The sequence below is a fragment of the Sorex fumeus genome, unplaced genomic scaffold, assembly GCF_029834395.1.
Source record: "Sorex fumeus unplaced genomic scaffold, SorFum_2.1 ptg000087l, whole genome shotgun sequence".
Taxonomy (NCBI): Eukaryota; Metazoa; Chordata; class Mammalia; order Eulipotyphla; family Soricidae; genus Sorex; species Sorex fumeus.
In genome coordinates this window covers 6,824,516-6,843,136 of record NW_026606144.1, presented here as the reverse complement: position 1 = coordinate 6,843,136, position 18,621 = coordinate 6,824,516, and the positions used below count along the sequence as shown (strand labels likewise).

General features: G+C 64.3%; 1 protein-coding gene across 1 annotated transcript in view; it reads right to left on the bottom strand.

The window, feature by feature from the left end:
- The window catches only part of LOC130039553 (transmembrane protein 132B-like), a 109,896-nt gene extending 98,207 nt beyond the window's left edge, over positions 1–11,689 (bottom strand). The window contains exons 1-4 of the mRNA XM_056131427.1: positions 11,684–11,689; positions 10,748–10,871; positions 10,450–10,622; positions 9,470–9,603 (exon numbers count right to left, since the gene is read on the bottom strand). Of these exons, the coding sequence (XP_055987402.1) occupies positions 9,470–9,603; positions 10,450–10,622; positions 10,748–10,871; positions 11,684–11,689 (437 nt within the window). The remainder of the gene's footprint in view (positions 1–9,469; positions 9,604–10,449; positions 10,623–10,747; positions 10,872–11,683) is intronic.
- Between the last annotated feature and the right edge of the window lie 6,932 nt (positions 11,690–18,621).

Here is an 18,621-nt window from a genome sequence, read left to right as displayed (position 1 = left end):
AGTGCTGAAGAGTCTCTGCGGACTAGCACATCCCCACCCCCACCCCCTCCAGGAAGGACCAGGCCCCACAATGTGGCAGGTCACATCCTGAAATGCCCAGGGATGACTCCTGGCTCTGCACTCAGGGATTACTCCTGCAGGTTCAGGGGGACCCTATGGGACGCGGGGATTGAGACCGCATTTGGCCGCATGCCAGGCAAGTGCCCTCCTGTGCTCTCGCTCCGGCCCTGAGCTGAAAGCATTTTAAAGTGTCTTTGATGAGCTGAGAACTCTAGGGTCTTCCTGGAGTAGAGGTGTGTAACCTCAACCCCACCCCCACCCTGTACTTCCAGAAGCTTCAGCAGCTGGCACCAGGCCAACAGCCCAACTCCATGCTCACGACTAACCTCTACAGGGACACCAATCTGAGAAAAATACCGGGCACACAGGTCCTCAGGCTCATGCTGGGGTCTTCCCCCAGCCCCATACTTCCAGCAGCCACACCCCCAGCCACTGCCACGGAAACTCATCTGCTCCCTTCCACGGGTCCTGGGATTTCTGGAGCATGCAGCCACACACTCGGCCACATGACATCTCCAAATTCCACAGCACTCACATCCCCATAGAACACACCAAATTAGGTCGGAAAGTCACAGGGCAGCCAATAAACAGAAACAGCCACACAGATGGCTCACCTGGCAACGAACAGCTCAGTGAGTGCCCAGACAAGGACCTGAATGACCCCATGCTGAGGTATGAGAATTCTTACAAATTTTCCTTAACTGAAGTATTTTTGATAACTCCATAAGCCATTTAGTCGTAACAAGCAATATAAGATAAATCATTTTGTGCTCGCTAAGAGGACAGCTTTGGGGGGGGTGAGAAAATGGGTTGAGAAAAGGTCACTCTAGAGGTGGGCTCAGTGCTCAGACACTGAATGCCCACAACTGTATTATGAACAACTCTGTAAATAAAGTAATAAAATCTCCGAAGGAGAGAGGGGCAGAAAGAAAGAGAGAGAGAGAGAGAGAGGGAGGGAGGGAGGAAGGAAGGAAGGAAGGAAAGAAGGAAGGAAGGAAGGAAGGAAGGAAGGAAGGAAGGAAGGAAGGAAGGGAGGGAGGGAGGGAGGGAGGGAGGGAGGGAGAAAGGAAGAAAGGAAGACCCACAGATGCAATTAAAATCCACTAATCCTAGGACGAATAAAAAAGCTCGAATCCCATCCCTGGAAAGAAATGTGCTCGGTACATGGACAGTAGGGTTGTCATGGTTGTCAGGGCATCCCCCAAGTCCGCTCCTGCCCTGCCCCTGGACAATGCGCTGGACAGTGACCCGAGACTGGCCACCAGGATGGTCTCGGCGCCCCGCCGCGCACTGCCGCTAGGGGGCACCAGCCAGGCTGCCAGGCGACACGTTTGGCCGCAGCCACCTCCAGATGCAGGAGACCTCGACGCTTGCAACGCTCCTGACTGTCGGGGCGCGGGGAGGGGCCTCTCCGCCCGCGGTCAGCGGCAGATGGCGAGTCCAGCGTCTGACGGCATTCAGAGCGGTGGGGGACAACGGCGAGAGGGCGCTCCGCATGGACAGAGCAGCGTGTAGAGGGCCCGGCGTGGTCAGCGGGGACAGCAGCGCAGAGTGCGCCCTGTGTGGACAGCAGCAGGGACCGAGCAGCGCAGAGGGCGCCTGATGTGGTCAGCAGCAGGGACAGAGCGGCAGGGACAGAGCAGGGCAGAGGCCACCCTGCGTGGTCAGCAGCGGCAGACACCCGGACACAGCCCCTCTCGGCTCCGCCCCCAGACAGGAGCGGGCAGCCTCGGAGAAGGCGGCTCCGTGGACTGGCCAGGCGGCCTCTGCTCGCGTGGCCGGACCCCAGTCCACGGGGTCAGGGCGGGAGGGCTGAGTCCAGCGGGTCAGCCCTGGGCGAGCCCAAGCTCAGGCCAGGAGCGAGGATGCCGGGCGGGGCCCACCCCTCCATGTCCAGGCTCTGGGCCCTGGGCCTCTGCTCAGATCCCCGGGATGGGCGGTGGCTGCCACGGCACTGACTGCTACAGGGTCGCTGGGCGCCTGCCCGCGCAGAGGCCACTCAGGGAGGAGCCAGACCGAGGCACTTGGGAGCCCCCGGCCCAGGCACGGTACAGGCCCCGCCCCACTAGCCATGCCTGGTCCTCATTGGCCCGGCCTGGGTCATGTGCCCAGTCCTGAGCCAACCCCTGAGGACCCCGGAACCTGTCTGATTGGTCGGGAGCCCACGCGGAGGCGGGTCGCAGAAAGTCAGCCACGCCCAGAACACGCAGCTCCAAAATTGGGGTAGAGGCTCCCGCAGGAAACACGCAGGACCTGCGGGGGGGCGAGACCGCAGTCACCCGGGTCCAGGGAGGGCGGCGGGCAGCGGCGGGAGGGCCGAGCGCGGGCGCGTCTGCTGCGGGCACGGAGCAGCCCTGCGGAGTGCCCGGCCCCACTCGGACCCGGGACAGCAGAGGTGGCCGCCGCCTCCCGCCTCGGGGCTGCCCTCGGGCAGGGGAGGGTCAGGCTCCTGTCCCCACCCCCGGCTGACTCTCCTGGCAGCGTGATGCTGACCCCGCTGGGTTCTGTCCACATTCCGGGTGGACGCCACGGGCAGTGGCTAATCCTTCTGTGCTCAGGGGAGTGCCACCACCCAGGCAGAGGGGGTTCTCTGGGTGGGCCCGGCCGAGAGACCCCACAGCACCTGGGAACACGGAGCCGGTCCTGCACGGACACGGGTGCCACGGATGAGGCGGGTCGCACCGCTGACATCCCGTCAGTGTCTGGGTGGCCGGGGATGGCGCCCACTGCCGCAAGTGGCCCCGTTTGCGGGGACAGGAAGGGCCCCAGGCTGCCCCACCTCTCCATGGCACCCAGAGAAACAAGGTTTCTAGGCCGTCCCCTTGGGAACGCACACACATGTGCTCACGCGTGCCTTCACCGGCCCGGGCAGCCCCTTTTCTGCACTGTGCTCCCGCACCATGCTCCCTCAGGAATCCTTGCACCAGTGGCCGCCCGCAAGACTCGGGCGTGCCCCCCAGCCCCACGTTCTGTCCCCTGCGCCCGCCCCACAGCCCCGAGCCCCACACTGCAGGGGAGAGTGGCTGTCCCAGCACAGCGCACGGCAGCAACTGCGACCCAGAGCCAGAGTGTGGCCAGAGCATGTCCGGGGTCCCCGCCTCTGCCCACTGCCCCAGTGCCCCTGAGTTCCTCCCTGTGCGCAGCGGCAACCACCCCTCCCGCACCCCAGTAAAACCATGGGAAGTATAGATGGGGGACAATAGGGGTGTGTGTATGTGAGTGTGTGTGAGTGGTGTGTGTGTGTGTATAAAGGGTGTAAGTGTGGAGTGTGTGGGGTGAGGGATGTGTGAGGTAGGTGTGTGAGGGGGTTGTGAGTGTGATGTGTGTGAGGAGTGTGCATGTGAGTGTGTGGGTATGAGAGTATGGTTTGTGAGTGTGTGAGGGATGTGAGACTGTGGTGTGTGTGGGGGGTATGTGAATGAGAGTGTGTGAGAGATGTGTGAGTGTGAGGGGTTTGTGGGAGTCTGAGATATATCAGCATGAGATGTGGGGGGTGTGAGTGTGAGGAGTGTGGGGGGTGTCAGATGTGTGGAAGTGTGAGTTGTGTGTGAGGAGTACGTGAGAGGTGTGTGAAGTGTGTGAGTGTGAGGTGTGTGAGGGGTGTAAGTGAAAGAAGCGCGTTTCCGAGGTGTGTGTGATGGGTGTATGCAGTGTGTGAGGGCTACGAGTGAATGCGAGGGGTGTGTGTGAGTGTGAGATATGTGGGGGGTGAGGGGTGTGTGCGGGCCATGTGAGCGGGTCGTGTGTGAGTCTGAGCGGTGTGTGAGGGGTGTGAGTGTGAGGGATGTGGGCGTGTGTGTGAGAGTAACAGCGCAGAACGGTGGGCAAGAATCAAACTACAGGCCCCAGAGACGGCACAGCGGCTGGGCACTTGCCTTGCGCAATGATCCAGGTTCCATCTCAGCGCGGGCGAGGGCCCCAAGCCCGCCAGGAGTGGTCCACAGGACAGAGAAACAAATACCAAGGCCAGGGAATGGTTCAGCCTCAAGCGCCTGCCTAAGGCAGCCGCGCCCCAGGTCACACCCAGTCTCCCAAGCCCCCGAGGGCGCCCAGAGGCCCCCAGCTCTGCAGGGCCCAAACAGGGTTCACCACTGGGAGGGAGCCCTGTGACTGAATGTGGGCCCCAAGTAGTTCTGGTGACCGCACAGGACTTCTGAGCACAAACAACCAAAGATGCTTCAAAACTGACCACGCGGTGGCCCCGGGGTCTCTGCGGCTCTCTGGGCTGTGACTCTGGGCTAACTGGGGTCCTGAGTGGGGAAAGGCACAGGGTGCTAAAAGTCCTGTTCTAAGTGACCAGCAAGAAGGCGCAGGGGGCAGAGGACAGAGGCCGGACGGCCGGGGAGGGGCTGGAGGGGCGTCAGCGCCCGCCCCACTACAGTTCCTGAAGGGTCTGTGAGCCGGCCCAGCTCCGCTGCAGAGTGGAATAGATCTTCACACACATGTGCGACTATTTTTAAAATGTTACATAAATGCTACTGTAATTACCAAACCCCAGTCATTCAAAAGCATTGCTGAGCGGATGGCAGCGTTTGATCAATGTTTTTCTTCGTCAACCAAGAGATGCAGACCCACCTTTCCTCTCCTTCGGAGGAGCTGGGTGGTTCTTTTTTAACATTAAAGGGGATATTTGCTCTCCACCAACACGTGCCAGCAGAGCTGGCCATGGAACGTGACTTTGTCTCAGGAAGGGGAACAGAGTTTTGGTCATTTCGGCCCCACAGGGGAGAGGCTCAGGCAGCACCCACCCCCAGCCTTGTAAGAAGCAAGTCAGACACCTGGAAGCCAGTGGGCACAGCTGTGTTGCAATAAAACTTTATTGACACAAACAAGGGGCGGGCCAGACTTAGCCCATGCACCATCGTTGGCTGGGGCCTGTTTAAAGGGTGCAGGGAAGCAGCCTGAGGCAGCAGGGGTCAGTGGCAACCTGCCCGTCTCAGAAACGCTGTGAGGCTGATGGGGGAAGCCACCTGGCCGACACACAACTTCCCTCCCACATGTGGACTAACCCAAGTGAGTCTATGTGTCCCCCAACACACAGTGAACGAGCCCAGCTGAGCATCAGGCACACGGGACAAGCAGCAGGGGGTCCCTCTGAGCCGGTGCTCACTGGGGCGAAGACAGGATGAGCTGGGGGAGGGGCTGGACTGGCCACAAGGTCACCCCGGTCACCTGCTGCGCGATGAACACACGCAGCCCCTCCTGCCTTCGGCCCTGTGGCGCTTCCCCGGCCATGACCACGGCCCCTGCGCTTGCCGAGCTGTGGGCTCCGCTGTGTACTGTGACACCCCATGATACTCGTGTGACCATCTCACGACACTTTGCAAGCCCCACGTCCCTGCCCATCAGCAGCACAGGACCATGACTCTGTGCCCCAGAGAAGCCGGAATTCCCCGTCCCCGACCTTCCTGCAGGCCGCTGGAAGGAACACACAGAGCCCACCAACAATGACCGCCCAGCGCCGGACACTGACACACCAACCAACGCTGACCGCCCAGGGCCTGGCACAGACGCACCAACCAACACTGACCACCCAGGCCAGCACAGACGCACCAACCAATGCTGACCACCCAGCACCCAGCTCGGTGGCCATATCCCGCAGGTCACTGGCGCCCACTTAGCACGATCAGACAGACGGACTGATGAGCGACACTGTGACTGGCCCGCAGGCTGCCCCCATCTCACGCTTCTCAGCCCCCACTCGCCCCACCCCCCTCACCTGCTGCATCGCCCCTTCTGCCCCTCCCAGCTCCTGCCCTCCTGGGGGCCTCTGCAGCCTCCCAGGCACGCTGCTCCCTTGAGCACTCTCCCCGCCTGTCCTCTCCCTCGCCCTCTCATTTTATTGCGCAGGGAGGCTGGGGCCACGCCCAGCAGTGCTCCTGGCTCAGAGAGGGCCTGATAGGCTCAGGGATGGAACTCAGGTCATCTGTGTGCAGGAAGACCTCTCTCTGGCGCAGCAATAAAGCCATTTAAAAAACCATGTCTGGGACAGTAGCAATACCACGGTGACACTAACACCTGAGCAATTCCTGGCGAAATCATGACGTTTCCATCCGCACCAAGCCCCTACACTCCTTTTCCCAGCCCTGCACCCCTGCCCCATGCCCGGTCGGCAGGGAGCAGGCAGCCCACAGCGGCAGGTGGCCCGGTCAGAGGGAAGGCAGGAAGTGCGGGCTCGCCGGGCGGGGCTGGCAGCCGTTTCCCTGCCATCCGATGCAGGATCAGCCGAGGGCACTGCGCCGGGTCCCCGCACCCCAAGGCACTGCACCACGCCCCCGCACCCCAGGACACTGTGGCCCAGTCCCCGCACCCCAGGGCACTGCGCCGGGTCCCTGCACCCCAGGGCACTGCGCGAGTCCCCGCACCCCTGGGCCCCTCACCTGCTGCGGGAGAGGTTAAGCCCCACCAGGGTAGCTCAGCCACACGCTGGCGAGCAGCCGGCTCCGAGGCACCGGCGGACCCGGACACTCCATCACCCTCACTAATAAAATACAGCAAATCAAATTGTTCCTATTGATTGTTTATGTAACTATCTCGGGGCGGCTGATCAGTTAGGGAGCGGGGGAGGGGCGCTTGCCTGCATGACCCCAGAGAGGGAGTAGCTGGGGGCACGGGCAGCCCCCCCCATCCTGCCCTGCCACACGTGTCCTGCCGCCCTGGGCCACAGGACAGCCCCGGGCAGCTCCTGGCTCTGTCCCAGGAAGCACCGGCTTCGCCCGCTGACCGGTGGTGGTCATACGTGCTGTATGCCAGGGGATCTCTGAGGCTACAGCTGAGCCTGCGGCCACCACCTCCAAGGAATCTTCCCGCCATCCCTGGCAATCCCTGTCGTGTGGCCTGTCGACAGAGATGCACAACCTCCTGCCTGGCGCTTCACCACTATCTCTCCATCACAACAAACCCCCTAATGGACCGCCTAGGGGTCACCAGCTCCGGAGGGTGATGGGAGGAAACTGGGGGAGGGGCTTGAAGGAGGGAACACCCCGGCCACGCCCCCAACTGCGCCCAGCCACGCCCTGGCCACGCCCCACCAATCCGATTGCGTTCCGGTCACGCCCCCAGCTGCATCACGCCACGCCCCCAGCCACACCCAGCGGCGCCCCTCTGAGCAGATGCCCACAGCACTGGTGGGCTTGGACCCCATTTGGGGACATCTTAACCCCTCAGCGCCCCTGGGGGCCTCGGCACCCGCCTGCTGTAGAATCAGCCTGGGTCCCCCAAATCCATGAAGGAGAGGTGGGGGGCGGGGGGCGGGAGGAGGCTGCAGCTGGAAAAAGACCCGAGCAAGTCTGCCCAGGGAGCCCCCTCCCCACAGGCAGACACAGAGGCCCCAGGACAACTCCCCTGGGGCCCCCCAGAACCCCAACCTACCAGAGTCTGGAGCCCACACTCGCTTCCAATTCTGAGAAATAAACGCCTGCAGCCCAAAAGCCCCCCAGCACCCGGAGAGGCCCCGGGGTCCACTGCGCTGAGGGGAAACTGAGTCTGGGGGCTTCCTGAGCCAGAGTCGGTCTCACCGCCACTGCCACCCCACAATGCTGGGGCCAGTGCAGGGAGACGAGGCCATGCCCCGCCCTTCAGCAAGGCCCAATACCCCCAAACACCAAGCGTGCCCTGTGGGCGTAGAGTCTAGAGGGGCCAATGTCCCCCCTGAAGGAACCTTCTGGAAAAAGACCCAACTCTGCCCTCGAGCACTGTCCAAGTCCGTGTGGCAATCCAGTCCTTGTGCCCTGGTGCTGACACGACAGGGCAGGGAAGGCCACCCCCAGAAGGCAGGCCTGGGTCCTCCATGCGCGGCCCCGTGGCCTCTGCTGACTTTCCCCATCTGAGCAATGGGCACACCCCAGGCTGCCATGGGCCACGGAGGAACCTCACCAAAACCTGCCAGCGCCCTGGGCACACAGGAAGCGAGATGAGGACCAGGCTACGCTTACCCTGGACACGCTGGGGACGCAGGCACAGCAGACATCTGTGTGCCCAGGGCCGCCCCTGCATCCCCCCACACCAGCCATGCCCACGGAGCCAGCCGCCTGTTGGATTTCTGGGGCTCATAGCTGGGTTTGCATCACAGGTTTGCTGGGGGTGGGGGCGCTGGGGAGGAGGGGAGGGGCCCGACTTAAAGGGGCCACCACCCCCTTTTCAGAAACCACGCCTCAGTGCCCCGAAGCCCCCACCTGAGCCCACCCCCAGAGCCTCCCAGGGCGGGAGTCTCACCCACTCCAGGGCACAGTGGGTTTAGGACTCGGAGTAGGGGCGCCTCGGGCTGTGCGCTGGCCCCAGGGCCTGGCCTCTTGGATGGACATCTGTTCTCTGGCCACCCCTCGGGCTCTGCTTAGCGACCAGCCTGGGCAGCTCCTAAGCGGGCAGGGGCCCTGCACACAAGGTCAGAGAGTCCCGATGGGCAGCCAAAGCAGGGAGCAGCCCCCTAAGCCCCCCATTTCAGGCCAAGAGCGGGCAGAGCTGTCTCAGCCCAGCTCCTCCCCCAAACCTCCAGGGCACAGTGTGGGGGGTGCAGTTGGGCATCTCTAAAGGTGCCCACAGGGAGGCCCCACAGGCAGAGACAGCTGGGGGCTCCCCTGGGAGCAAGGCCTGGCTGCTGTGCAGACGACCCCCAACTCCCAACCTCCCCTGTGGGGCCGGGATGGGCTCGGGACCCTCCAGCACTCATTGTTGGCTCCGGCTCCGGCAGAAGCCACGGGGAGGGAAGACAGCCGTGATTTACACTGGGAACCCTCCGGGAAGCCCCATGAGGGGGGTGATGCATTCACATACCAAGACCACTGCGACCAGGGGCAACACCAGACAGCAAGGCAGGCCTCCCCTCGGCCCCACGCGCACCCCCAGCCCCCGCCAGGTCAGGGGTGGCTCCCCACCCCGACTCGGCTCAGCGGCCCTGCCCGCGGGGACTGAGTCTGCAAAGCCACGCGCGCACAGAGTGGCCTGAATCCTGGGCCCCAGCCGCGGGGGGGAACGTGCTGACTCGCAGGGAGCGCTTCCATATGTCAGAGCCTGAGCTGAGGCAGCCGCCCACCACACTTCCATGGCAGCGCCCCCGCAGGCGAGGTGGGGGAGGCCGCCGGGATTAGCATCCCCCACCCCTGACCTCTGGCCTCTCCTGCGCTCGGCCCTCCCCAGAGGACGGGGAACTGCGACTGGAGCCGGCGCCGACCACCGGCAGGCAGCTAAGTACCTTTGAGGAATCCCAGCCTGTTTTCTGCTCCAGCTCGCCTAACCGGTGCTAAATATAGAGTTATCAAGCGGCGTCTCTCTCCCGCCTGTGGGCCCGGGGGAGTCAGATGCACCCACCGCTCGGCCTGCCGTGGCCCGGCCACACCCCTGCGCCAGGCCAGCTGCCCCGCGCGCGGGTGGAGGGCAGGAGCGGGGAGCAGCAGGTTGGGTGCGCACCCACCTTCCCCCACATCCCCGCCTGGCACGCGGCTGCCGGTTGCTAGGGAAGGGGGACCGGCCTGTTCTCCGCGAGGCAGGCGGCGGCGGCTCCAGACGCTTGTCGGGCCGCCCGCAGCCTTCCCAGAAGCCGCTGACCTCCGGGAGGGACCGGCCAGAGACGAGCCCGGCTTGCCCGTGCCGGGGGCTGTGCGCCCCGGTGGGGAGGGCCCGGTTCAGCCCCTCAGGTACCCCCAGCCCTGCTGACAGCTCATTAGCACCGCGGCCTCGGTCCAGCCGGCCACATCACGCCGACGCCGCTCCAGACTGCGCCGATGGCCGCCCGTGATAAGACAGTCTCGGAGCCGCGGGCTGGGCACTCGCTGGGGTCACTCCGGGGCGTCTCGGAGGACGCGGGTATTTACTTTCCCCTGCAAACGCGCGGCCCGGGAGGGAGCAGCCCCGGCACCGGCTCCTGCCAGCCGCCTCCCCGGCAGGCTGGGCTCAAAAGTTAAAGTTGCAACGTTCTGGTGCATCCTGGTGTCGGTGCGGCTTGTTTGTCAAGAAAAGGAGAATTGGTCTAAAGCGACCGGCGCGGGGTGCGGGTTTCCAGGGACTGGGCGAACCGAGCCGGGGAGGGCTGCGCGCGGGGCCTCGGGGGTACCCGGCCGGCCGGAGGCGGGGAGGCCGGGCCGCAGCCACCGGGAGGATCAGCGTCCCCCAGGACCAACACGTCGCCAGGCGCGGCCGGCAGTGCCCAAACTCCAGCGCTCTGCGGCCGCAGCTGCCCGCCGAGAGCCGGGGCGGCATCGCCCTGCCGGGGGGCCGCGGCGCGGGGGCTCGGGCGTCCGAGGGGGGCGCCGGGGAGGGGAGGGCCGGGCGCGGCGCGGGGGGCGCCGCAGAGGGGGGCGCCGGCAGGGAGGGGCTGCGGCCCAGCGCGCCCCGCTGGGCCCACCGTGACCTCGGGGCGGGGGTCCCGACGCGCGGGCGAGGGTCGGAGGGTACCGCGAAAGCCAGAGATGGGGCCGCGGACTCGCCGCCACGGTCGGGCCCGGGGTGGGGGCGGGGGGCGCTGAGGCCCCGCGCGCGGCCGGGAGGGGCACCAGGGGGGCGCGCTGCCCCCTTCCCGGGGAGGCCGAGCGCACCCCACTCGGGGGCCCGGCGCGCCCGGAAGGAGCCTGGGGAGGGGGAGGGGGCGCCGGGCCGGGCCCCCGGGTCCCAGGGTGCCCCCGACCCGCCCGCCCGGGGCCCGGGGGAGGAAGTTTGCGCGCGGGGGGCCGGGGCGGGGGCGGGGGCGCGTTACCTGGGCACGGGAGCGCCGTGAGCGCCAGCAGGAGCCCGAGCGGCGGCGGCGCCCGGCGCGGGGCCCGCATGGTCCTGGGCGCGGGGGGCGCGGCGGGGCTGCTCGGTCCGCCCTGGGCCCGGCGCTAGGCGCGAGCGCCCGGCATGTCGCGGCTCCCGGGAGACGCGGCGCTTGCTCGGCGGCCTCCGCGCGCTCCCCCGCCTGGGCCGCGCTCAGCGCCGCGCGCCCTCGCCCGCCGCCCCGCACTTGGCCCGAGTTGCGCGGCCCCCGCGGCCCCGCGCCCGGCCCATCCCGCCGCGCCCGCTGCCGGCCCGAGCCCCGAGCGGGAGCCGCGCGGGAGGCGGAGGCGGCGGCGGCGGCGGCGCGGGAGGCGGCGGCGGCGGCGGCGGCGCGGGCGGGGCGCGGGGCGGGCGGCGCGCGCGGACGGGGCGGGCCGGGGCGCTCGCGGAGCGGGGCGCGCGCCGCCGGGGGTGCCCCGGGGTCGGGGGTCCCGGGGGGTGGCGGCGCCGAGGACGCGGGGGTCCCGAGACACCCCCCACGGCGCCGTCGGGGGGCGCACCGGCCCAGAGGATCCCGGTTTCCCGGAGGGCGCGCGGGGGCGCCGAGCCGGACGGGGGTCCCGCGGGGGCGGAGGGAGGGGCTTTTCCACCCCCGGAGGCGGGCCGGGGGGCGCTGACTCTGGGATTGGAGCTCAGAGGCTCCCCGGGTGTCACCCCACGCCCACTCCGGCCCGTGTCCCCACCCCAGTGGCCGGGTCTCCGTGACAAAGTGGGTCACATCTCCGGAAACGGTCACCTGGGGAGCAGACCGGGACGGGAGCTCCTGCGTCACTGAATCCTGGCTGGGCACTGTCCACCTGGGCGGCCTGCCGGCTCGACACCAAGCCCCGCGGTGCCCGCTGGAGGCCCTTGGCAGAGGCGGTGTCTGTCAGCTCACCTGCATTACCGGCTCCGTTACCGTCTCGTTACTGTGTCTCATTACTGTCTCCTTACTGTCTCGTTACTGTCTCGGTTACCGTTACTGTTACTGGCATCTCCTCGGAGACCCGAGGCCTGAACCTCCCCTGCACGGACAGTCCCCTCCAGGACCGACAGGCTCGTTGCTGGCAGGAGAAAGGAGAAAGGGCAAGGGCGTTTCTACCCAGCCAGTGGCATCAACTATAAGGAAGCCCACCCTGGCCTGGCTGGGAAGCCAGACTGGGCGCCGGGCAGAGGCTGGAGGCGGCCGTTTCTGCTGTGCCCACTCCCAGCACTCCTGAGATCCCAGACCTGAGACGCTTTGGGGGCAAGGGGGGGGTCAGTCCAGCAGGACCCTGCCTAGGGCACTGACCTGCCCCTGCCCCTTCTTGGGTGGGCCTGGCACAGTGGCACATCTACCTCCCCCTGCACTCAGCCTCACCCCTCCCTCCACTAGCACCCCTCACTGCACCCCACCCCTGCTATTCCCGCCTAGAGCCCCTGTGTCCCCGGGTGGCACAGTGTTCCCGCATCTCTCCTGAGATCTCAGGGGCCCCCTCCTCAGTGAGGCCTTCACAGACTGCCACGTGGAACAGGAGGGCTCTCTCCTGCAGACAGCCCCAGGAATGCCTGCCTGCCAGCACACTCCAGGTGGATGTGACACCAGAGGACACGGGTCATCCTCGAGGGGGCTTCTCCACATCCCGATGCTGCACGTGCTGTGGAGGGGAAGATCCAGACTCTCACTGCACCCACACACACACAGGAAACCTGCCTGGATCCTGAAGGGCTCAGGGGAAGATGGGGCTGACCCAGAGCCCAGTGCTGACCCCTCCCGTCCTCCCACCCAGCAAACCTGGAATCTCCCTCTCAGAGAAGGGATGGTAAGATTCCTGCCGCCCAAACTCTCCCCTGTACACAGATGGGGAAACTGAGGCCAGGAACAGCCTGGGGGGGCAGACCCATGCAGGAGCCAGCTGACATCCCCTCCTCCGTGCTAGGCTCCCGGTTCCGCCACCCACCCAGCCGCTGCCCCCCCCTTCCGCCCCGCCCACCCCATTCTGCCAGCTCGGCCCACGCGCCCCCACCCCCGCGACCAGCGTAGAGCGACACTGCCACCTGGTGGCAGCCTCTAGTACTGCGGGACTCGCCCGCGCCGCGGAAGGGAGGAAGGTGGACAGGGCGGGGACAGGGCGGCGGCCAGCAGGGAGAGCGGGGAGACCGTGCCCGCCTTGCCCGGCCGACAGAGACTCCAAACGACCCCCCTCCGCTCGCCGGCGCCCGCGCGCGCTCCGTGGAGGGCCGGGATGTTTACAGGGCGAAGCTATCCGGCTCCCGTGCAGACCCGCAGCTGAAAGCCAGCGCCACTGGGGTCGTGCTCCCGCCACTGCGCGTGGGGAGGGGGCTCCCCGCGGCCCAGAGCTCAGGGCGTGGGAATCGAGGCTGCCGCCTGCGTCCACCTGGGCAGCGACGCAGGAGCTGGCGGGGACCCTCAGCACACCCGCTCCAGTCCCCTGGCTGACTGACTTTGTTATTCTGCATCGCAACTGAAGCAGCATCCTGGGGTGGGTGTTTCCACCGAGCACAGGGAGAGGATTCTCCGATCACCCCTCGGCACCCTGTTCTCACACACACACACACACTCTCTCTCTCTCTCTCTCTCTCTCTCTCTCTCTCTCTCTCTCTCTCTCTCACAAAGCAACCCCCAACGTTCACTCCATCCTGTTGCACTGAAGCACAGCTGGGGGGAGGGTGGGTGTCGGGAGGGGAAAGGACCCGCGGGGGTAAGTTGAGCCTGAAGAGATTGTAGCAGAAGACCCCGCCTGCATGCTTGCAGGTGTGAGGGCGGGACTAGACCTGGGGGGGGGGGGGGGAAGACTGGAGTGTCCCCTTCAGGAAGCATCCACTGCGCCCCCCCCCCCCGGGGGGAAACGGCTCTTAGTGCAATTAAGGAACCTAAACAAGGTCCTGGGGCTTCCCAGAATCAGGGTGTGTGCAGGGCTGACATACCCCTAATCTAAGATGCACGTGAGCACCAGAGGGACCCCGCGGCCCTTGCCTTGCACGAGGCCAAGTTCAACACCCCACCCCGTGTATGGGGTGAGCTCCACCTGAGCTCCACCCAGAGCGACCCCTGGGCCAGAAGGGGCCCGAAGCACAGCACAAAACCAACACTGCACCTACGGGCCGCGCGCCTGCTCCACACGTGGTGCCCAACACGCCCCAAGCGCATCGCGGGTGGCCCAAGCCCGGCAATAAATTAATCTACTGTAGAGCCGTGGGTGAGAGCCGCGCTCCTGCCAGGCCTGCACCCCAGTCCTCGACCCTGCCTAGGGCCCTGCCTCCGCCCAGAGCTGGGGGCGCCCCGGAAACACAGCTGGGCTGGGGCTGCTGCTTCCTGGGGGGGTCGGGATGAGGTTGGACACGGAGCCCCACCTGTGACGCCCAGTCTTGCGCTGTCCCCCAGCCAGTTCGCCCACACAGCGATGGATCTGACCCCACGCAGGCTGAGCCACGCCCATTGCCCACGCCCCATCAAAACAGTATCTTCCTCCCAGAAGCTCCCATTGGCCAGAGAGGCCACGTGCTCCGCACCAGCTAATCACAGCCCTTCGTGTTGGTCACGTGGTAAGCTCTAACCAATGGTGTCGAAGGGGCGTGTCCGCCGACTTCCGGCTGGATGAAACTGATGAAGGCCACTGGGTCCTTGCACCGCCTCCGGCCTCTTGGGCAACCTCGTGGGTTGGGAGGTTTTGTGTGACCATTGGCGGGGGCGGCAGGCAAGCCCCAGCAACCTCCCTTCAGCCCGGGCCCTTGGGTGACCACTGCCAAGCAGACGGGGACCTCCCCACACCCTGGTGGGCAGTGTCAGCCCAGATGCGCCCTTCCCCAACTTGCCATTCACTGAGATGATTGCAAATCGATTACTTGCCACCAAAGGCGGGTCAACTGATCACGACCAATACAGGAAAAGGCCCTAATGGCCTGTGACGGTATTTACTGCCGAGCCGAAACACTTAGGCTACCACGAACTCTATTTCCCTGCTCTGGACACCGGGAGGGTTGACTCATCTTTTCCAATTACTGCTGCTGGCAGTAAAAAGAAGCGGGCCTGAGCGGTGGGGACCTGAGACAGGGCTCTCCGTCTTCCCCGCTCTCCCACCAGCCTTGGGCACACCTGCCCGCGTGGAAAGAGGCGCAGCACCGACTCCTGGAAGGTTTGCACTTGGATGGTGTCTCCTGACGGCCTTGCCAGCGCGAGCCCCGGGAACGCAGTTGCTCACCACTCAGTTCTCGGTGCTGAGCACCGGGGCTCGCACATCCGCAGCTCGTCTATGCTCGGCCACCTCCTCCCCCTCCCCCTGCCAGGGCCGCTTCTCCCGGGAGAGCTTGGGCGACGGACGGGAAACTGTCCCAAACCCCAAGCGTATATGACAAGTGCCCATTTGCCCAGGACTTGATTTGAGTTCTGCAAACTCAACCTTGTTCTTTTTTTTTCATCTTTAATGTAGTGCACTCTGGTTCATGCAATTAACAAAAGATTTCTCCTGCAGGTTAGTCCATTGCACAACGTGAATTTATAAATGTCAAGAAGCCGGCGATGAAACCGGTAAATGTGTGCGACCATCACCAGTCCTAACTTTCTTTCCCATCACTTGTAATTTCCCGATCTTCTGCCCTTTGGTAAATAGGTATGCCTTCCCCATCTGCATAGCTCTTTCTCTTGACTACTTATACCTACGTAGGCTTTTTTCCCCCTTAATTTCCCTCACAAATTATGTTTATTCTTTAATCTTTGTTGAAGAGAACTTCCTGTGGGAAAATTAGAGAGCATTTAGGACGACGCCAGGATTCACGTTAATTAGCTTCCCCGGTCTGCAGCTCCACAGAGGCCCAGGAAGTGACTCAACGCAGAGTGTGTGTGTCCTTCACGGCCGGGCTGGGGCGGGATTCCAGGGAAACGAACCCAGTGTCAGCTCCTGTCCAGCCTCAGGGGTCCCCAGGCCCACACCTCCTCTCTGGGGTGGAGGTCTGGCTCATCTTGGAATTAATTTGTCAAATCGCTGCATTTAGCCCAAAAAAGGGGGGCTGCGAGAGGGCTGGGGAGTAGCCCGGTGCGGAGGCGTTTGCAAGCATCCCACATGGCCCCTGAGCACCACGCCTGTGGCCCGGAGACAAGAAAGAAGAAAAACACAAAAAGGGAGGCTGAGAGATTTCGTCCGGCCTTTGAATACAGAATTTTTTTTCTCATAACAAAAACCACGAAGTCTGAACCAGAGCCTCGCGCACCCCACTTCCACTTCCGCTTCCGGGCTCTGCCAAGCGCGCCGGTCTGGGAGGAAGCGCATTGGTCACAATGGGGTCATGTGCCGGTGTCTTGACCAGTCGCTGAGCCTGTGGGGTGGACTGTGCTGATTGGCTGGTCCTGGATCACGTGTCGTGGCTTCGCCACGGCATGCAGGTGGTTGAACCGGGGCCTGATGCCAGCCAGCCCTGCCAGCTCTGGCAGGACCCCGCCTCAGCCCTGCCTGGTCAGTCCTCTACTCCCCGGCCAATGTCAAGGTGCTGAGCTGCCCCCAGTGGCCAAGGTGCTTCTCTCCGCGTCCCCCCCTGGGTCTGGCGCTCAGAGTTTGCTCTGTGTCTGCACCATGAACTTGAGCAGGGCAGGACAGAGCCCCAAGCCCTGAGACCAGCTGACAGCCTATGGACTAGGCTGGCAGGGAGGGCGGAACTGGCTGGCAGTGCTGGGTCCCTGCCACAGAGACGCCTGTGGCCGTACCACCACCTCCAGGCAGTCCTCCGGTGTCTGCCGTAACAGGAGACAGGGAGTTTATTAGATGCCACCTTGCTGTCCCCGTGAGCAGAACATCTTTGCCACCATGCCACCTAAATCTCCTTGCAATCATCTCCTTGACATTTACAAATTCATGATGTATAATGAACTAACCTGAGGTGAAAATCTTTTATTAATTGCCTAAAACAGCATGTGTGTTCTAACTGAATAAATAAAACAAGCCAGGCGGGCTGCCTGGCCTCAGAGAAACTGGCCGTGGGAGGAGGCGCCACACAGGGGACCCGGGGACTGGAGCGATGGCAGAGGAGACGGAGGGGGCGGGTTGCTGCGAGGACCGTGGGGCCGTTGGCAGGTCCTGTTCCGAGGCCAGCAGCCACCTCCAAAGCCCGCGGGAACCCTGCAGGGGCGAGGCGGTGCGGCTCTCCCAGCTGCAGGCAGGCAGCACCTGCTCATGCTGAGCTCACTGCAGCTCGCTGGGCAGGGCGGAGGGACAGGCCGGCAGGGCACCCCGCTGCCCCGCACCCCAGTGCCTGGCACGGCCCAGCGGCCACTGTAACAGCCGGCAGGGAGGCCTGGGGCTGGGCACAGAGAAGCTCAGGGCTCAGCACTGCTCAGAGCGGTGGCTCCTTGCGGGCTGGGCCTGGTTGCATTCAAGGCTGCCGCGAGGGGGGCTGGTGTCCGCTCAGGCTCGTCCCCAAAACAGAAACAGAGCAAGAGAAGGAAACAGGCAGGTCCAGAAAGTCGCCAGGGTCCCTCTCCACCCTGCGCGTCCGTCTTTGGACGGATATCCAGCGCGGCCCGGGGAAGGCGCTGGCACTGGGCCGACGGAAAAGAGACCTGAGCTCCTGGCCCCGCTCCGAGGAAGCCAAATAAATAGGCTAAACAGAGCGCCGGGGGTGCAGACACAGAGAAACAAATAGCAGGAAGGGAGGCAGGACAAGGTGGGGCCGCAAAAGGAGCCTCAGCGCAGACAGCGCAGGTACAGAAGGAAAGGGGGGCGGTGGGCATGCACTGTCTTCCAGGCAGTGGCACAGAACGTGCAAAGGTCCTGGGGTAGACCCTGTGTCACCTGGAAAAAGGCACAAGTTGAGACCTAGCACTCAGGTTGGGGGCGCTGCAGACACCAAAATCAACTGCCTAGCCTGTGCTCAGCCTAGCACCCAATAGAAAATGATCAGCAGACAAGCGAACAGGGTGGAGACGGAGGCAGGAAGTGGCTTTTACTGCCGGGCGGGCTTCAGGGAGGTATTGCGAGGGGTGGAAAGGCAGGCTGCTCCAGAGTAGCCTTGGAGCGGCTGTAAGTCGTGAAGGCTGCCAGGAGGGGGCGCCCCAACCCAGCCACAGCGGGGTGGTGTGTTGGGAGCAGCTACAAGGATGGGCCCGCACTGCCGGCCACAGCGGTCACCGCTGCTTCCGGCAAGCACAGAGACCACAGCTCGGTGAGTGACTATTTCTGAGCACCAGCCCTGAGCCCATCCCTGTGAGTTGCTGGGCCTGGGCACCATAAACAAAATGGAGGCTGGAGAGATAGCACAGCAGGTAGGGCGTTTGCCTTGCACGCGGCCGACCCGGGTTCAATTCCCAGCATCCCATATGGTTCCCTGAGCATCGCCAGGAGTAATTCCTGAGTGCAGAGCCAGGAGTAACCCCTGAGCATCTCCGGGTGTGATCCAAAAAGCAAAACAACAACAACAAAAAACAAATGAACAAAATGTCTGGTTCTTGTCCAAATTGTCCAAATATAAGTCAGAGAAACAACAGTGGGCCAGGAAGCAGGTGCGAGGTCACAGCCGGTGGAGGAGGGGGAGGCCTGGACCTGGGGAGCTGTGGGGGCTTGTCCCAGCTGCCCCCCGCCCCCCAGCAGTCTGGGCCTCATTCCTACACTGCCCTCACCGCGCTCTCACCCCCACACTCCATCCTGGGCCACAGTCACGGTCCTGCCTTCTTCGGGCACCACAGGACATTGGCACATGCTCCACACTCTGGGAAGAAGCTCCCCTCAGTGCTCAGCACATCCTGCAACTTCAACGCCTCACATACTCTCACTCTCTGCCCCATCTAAGGACAAGCAACCCCCCAAGCTAATGACCACAGGCTTTATTTCCTTCGCCGCACAAGTGCAT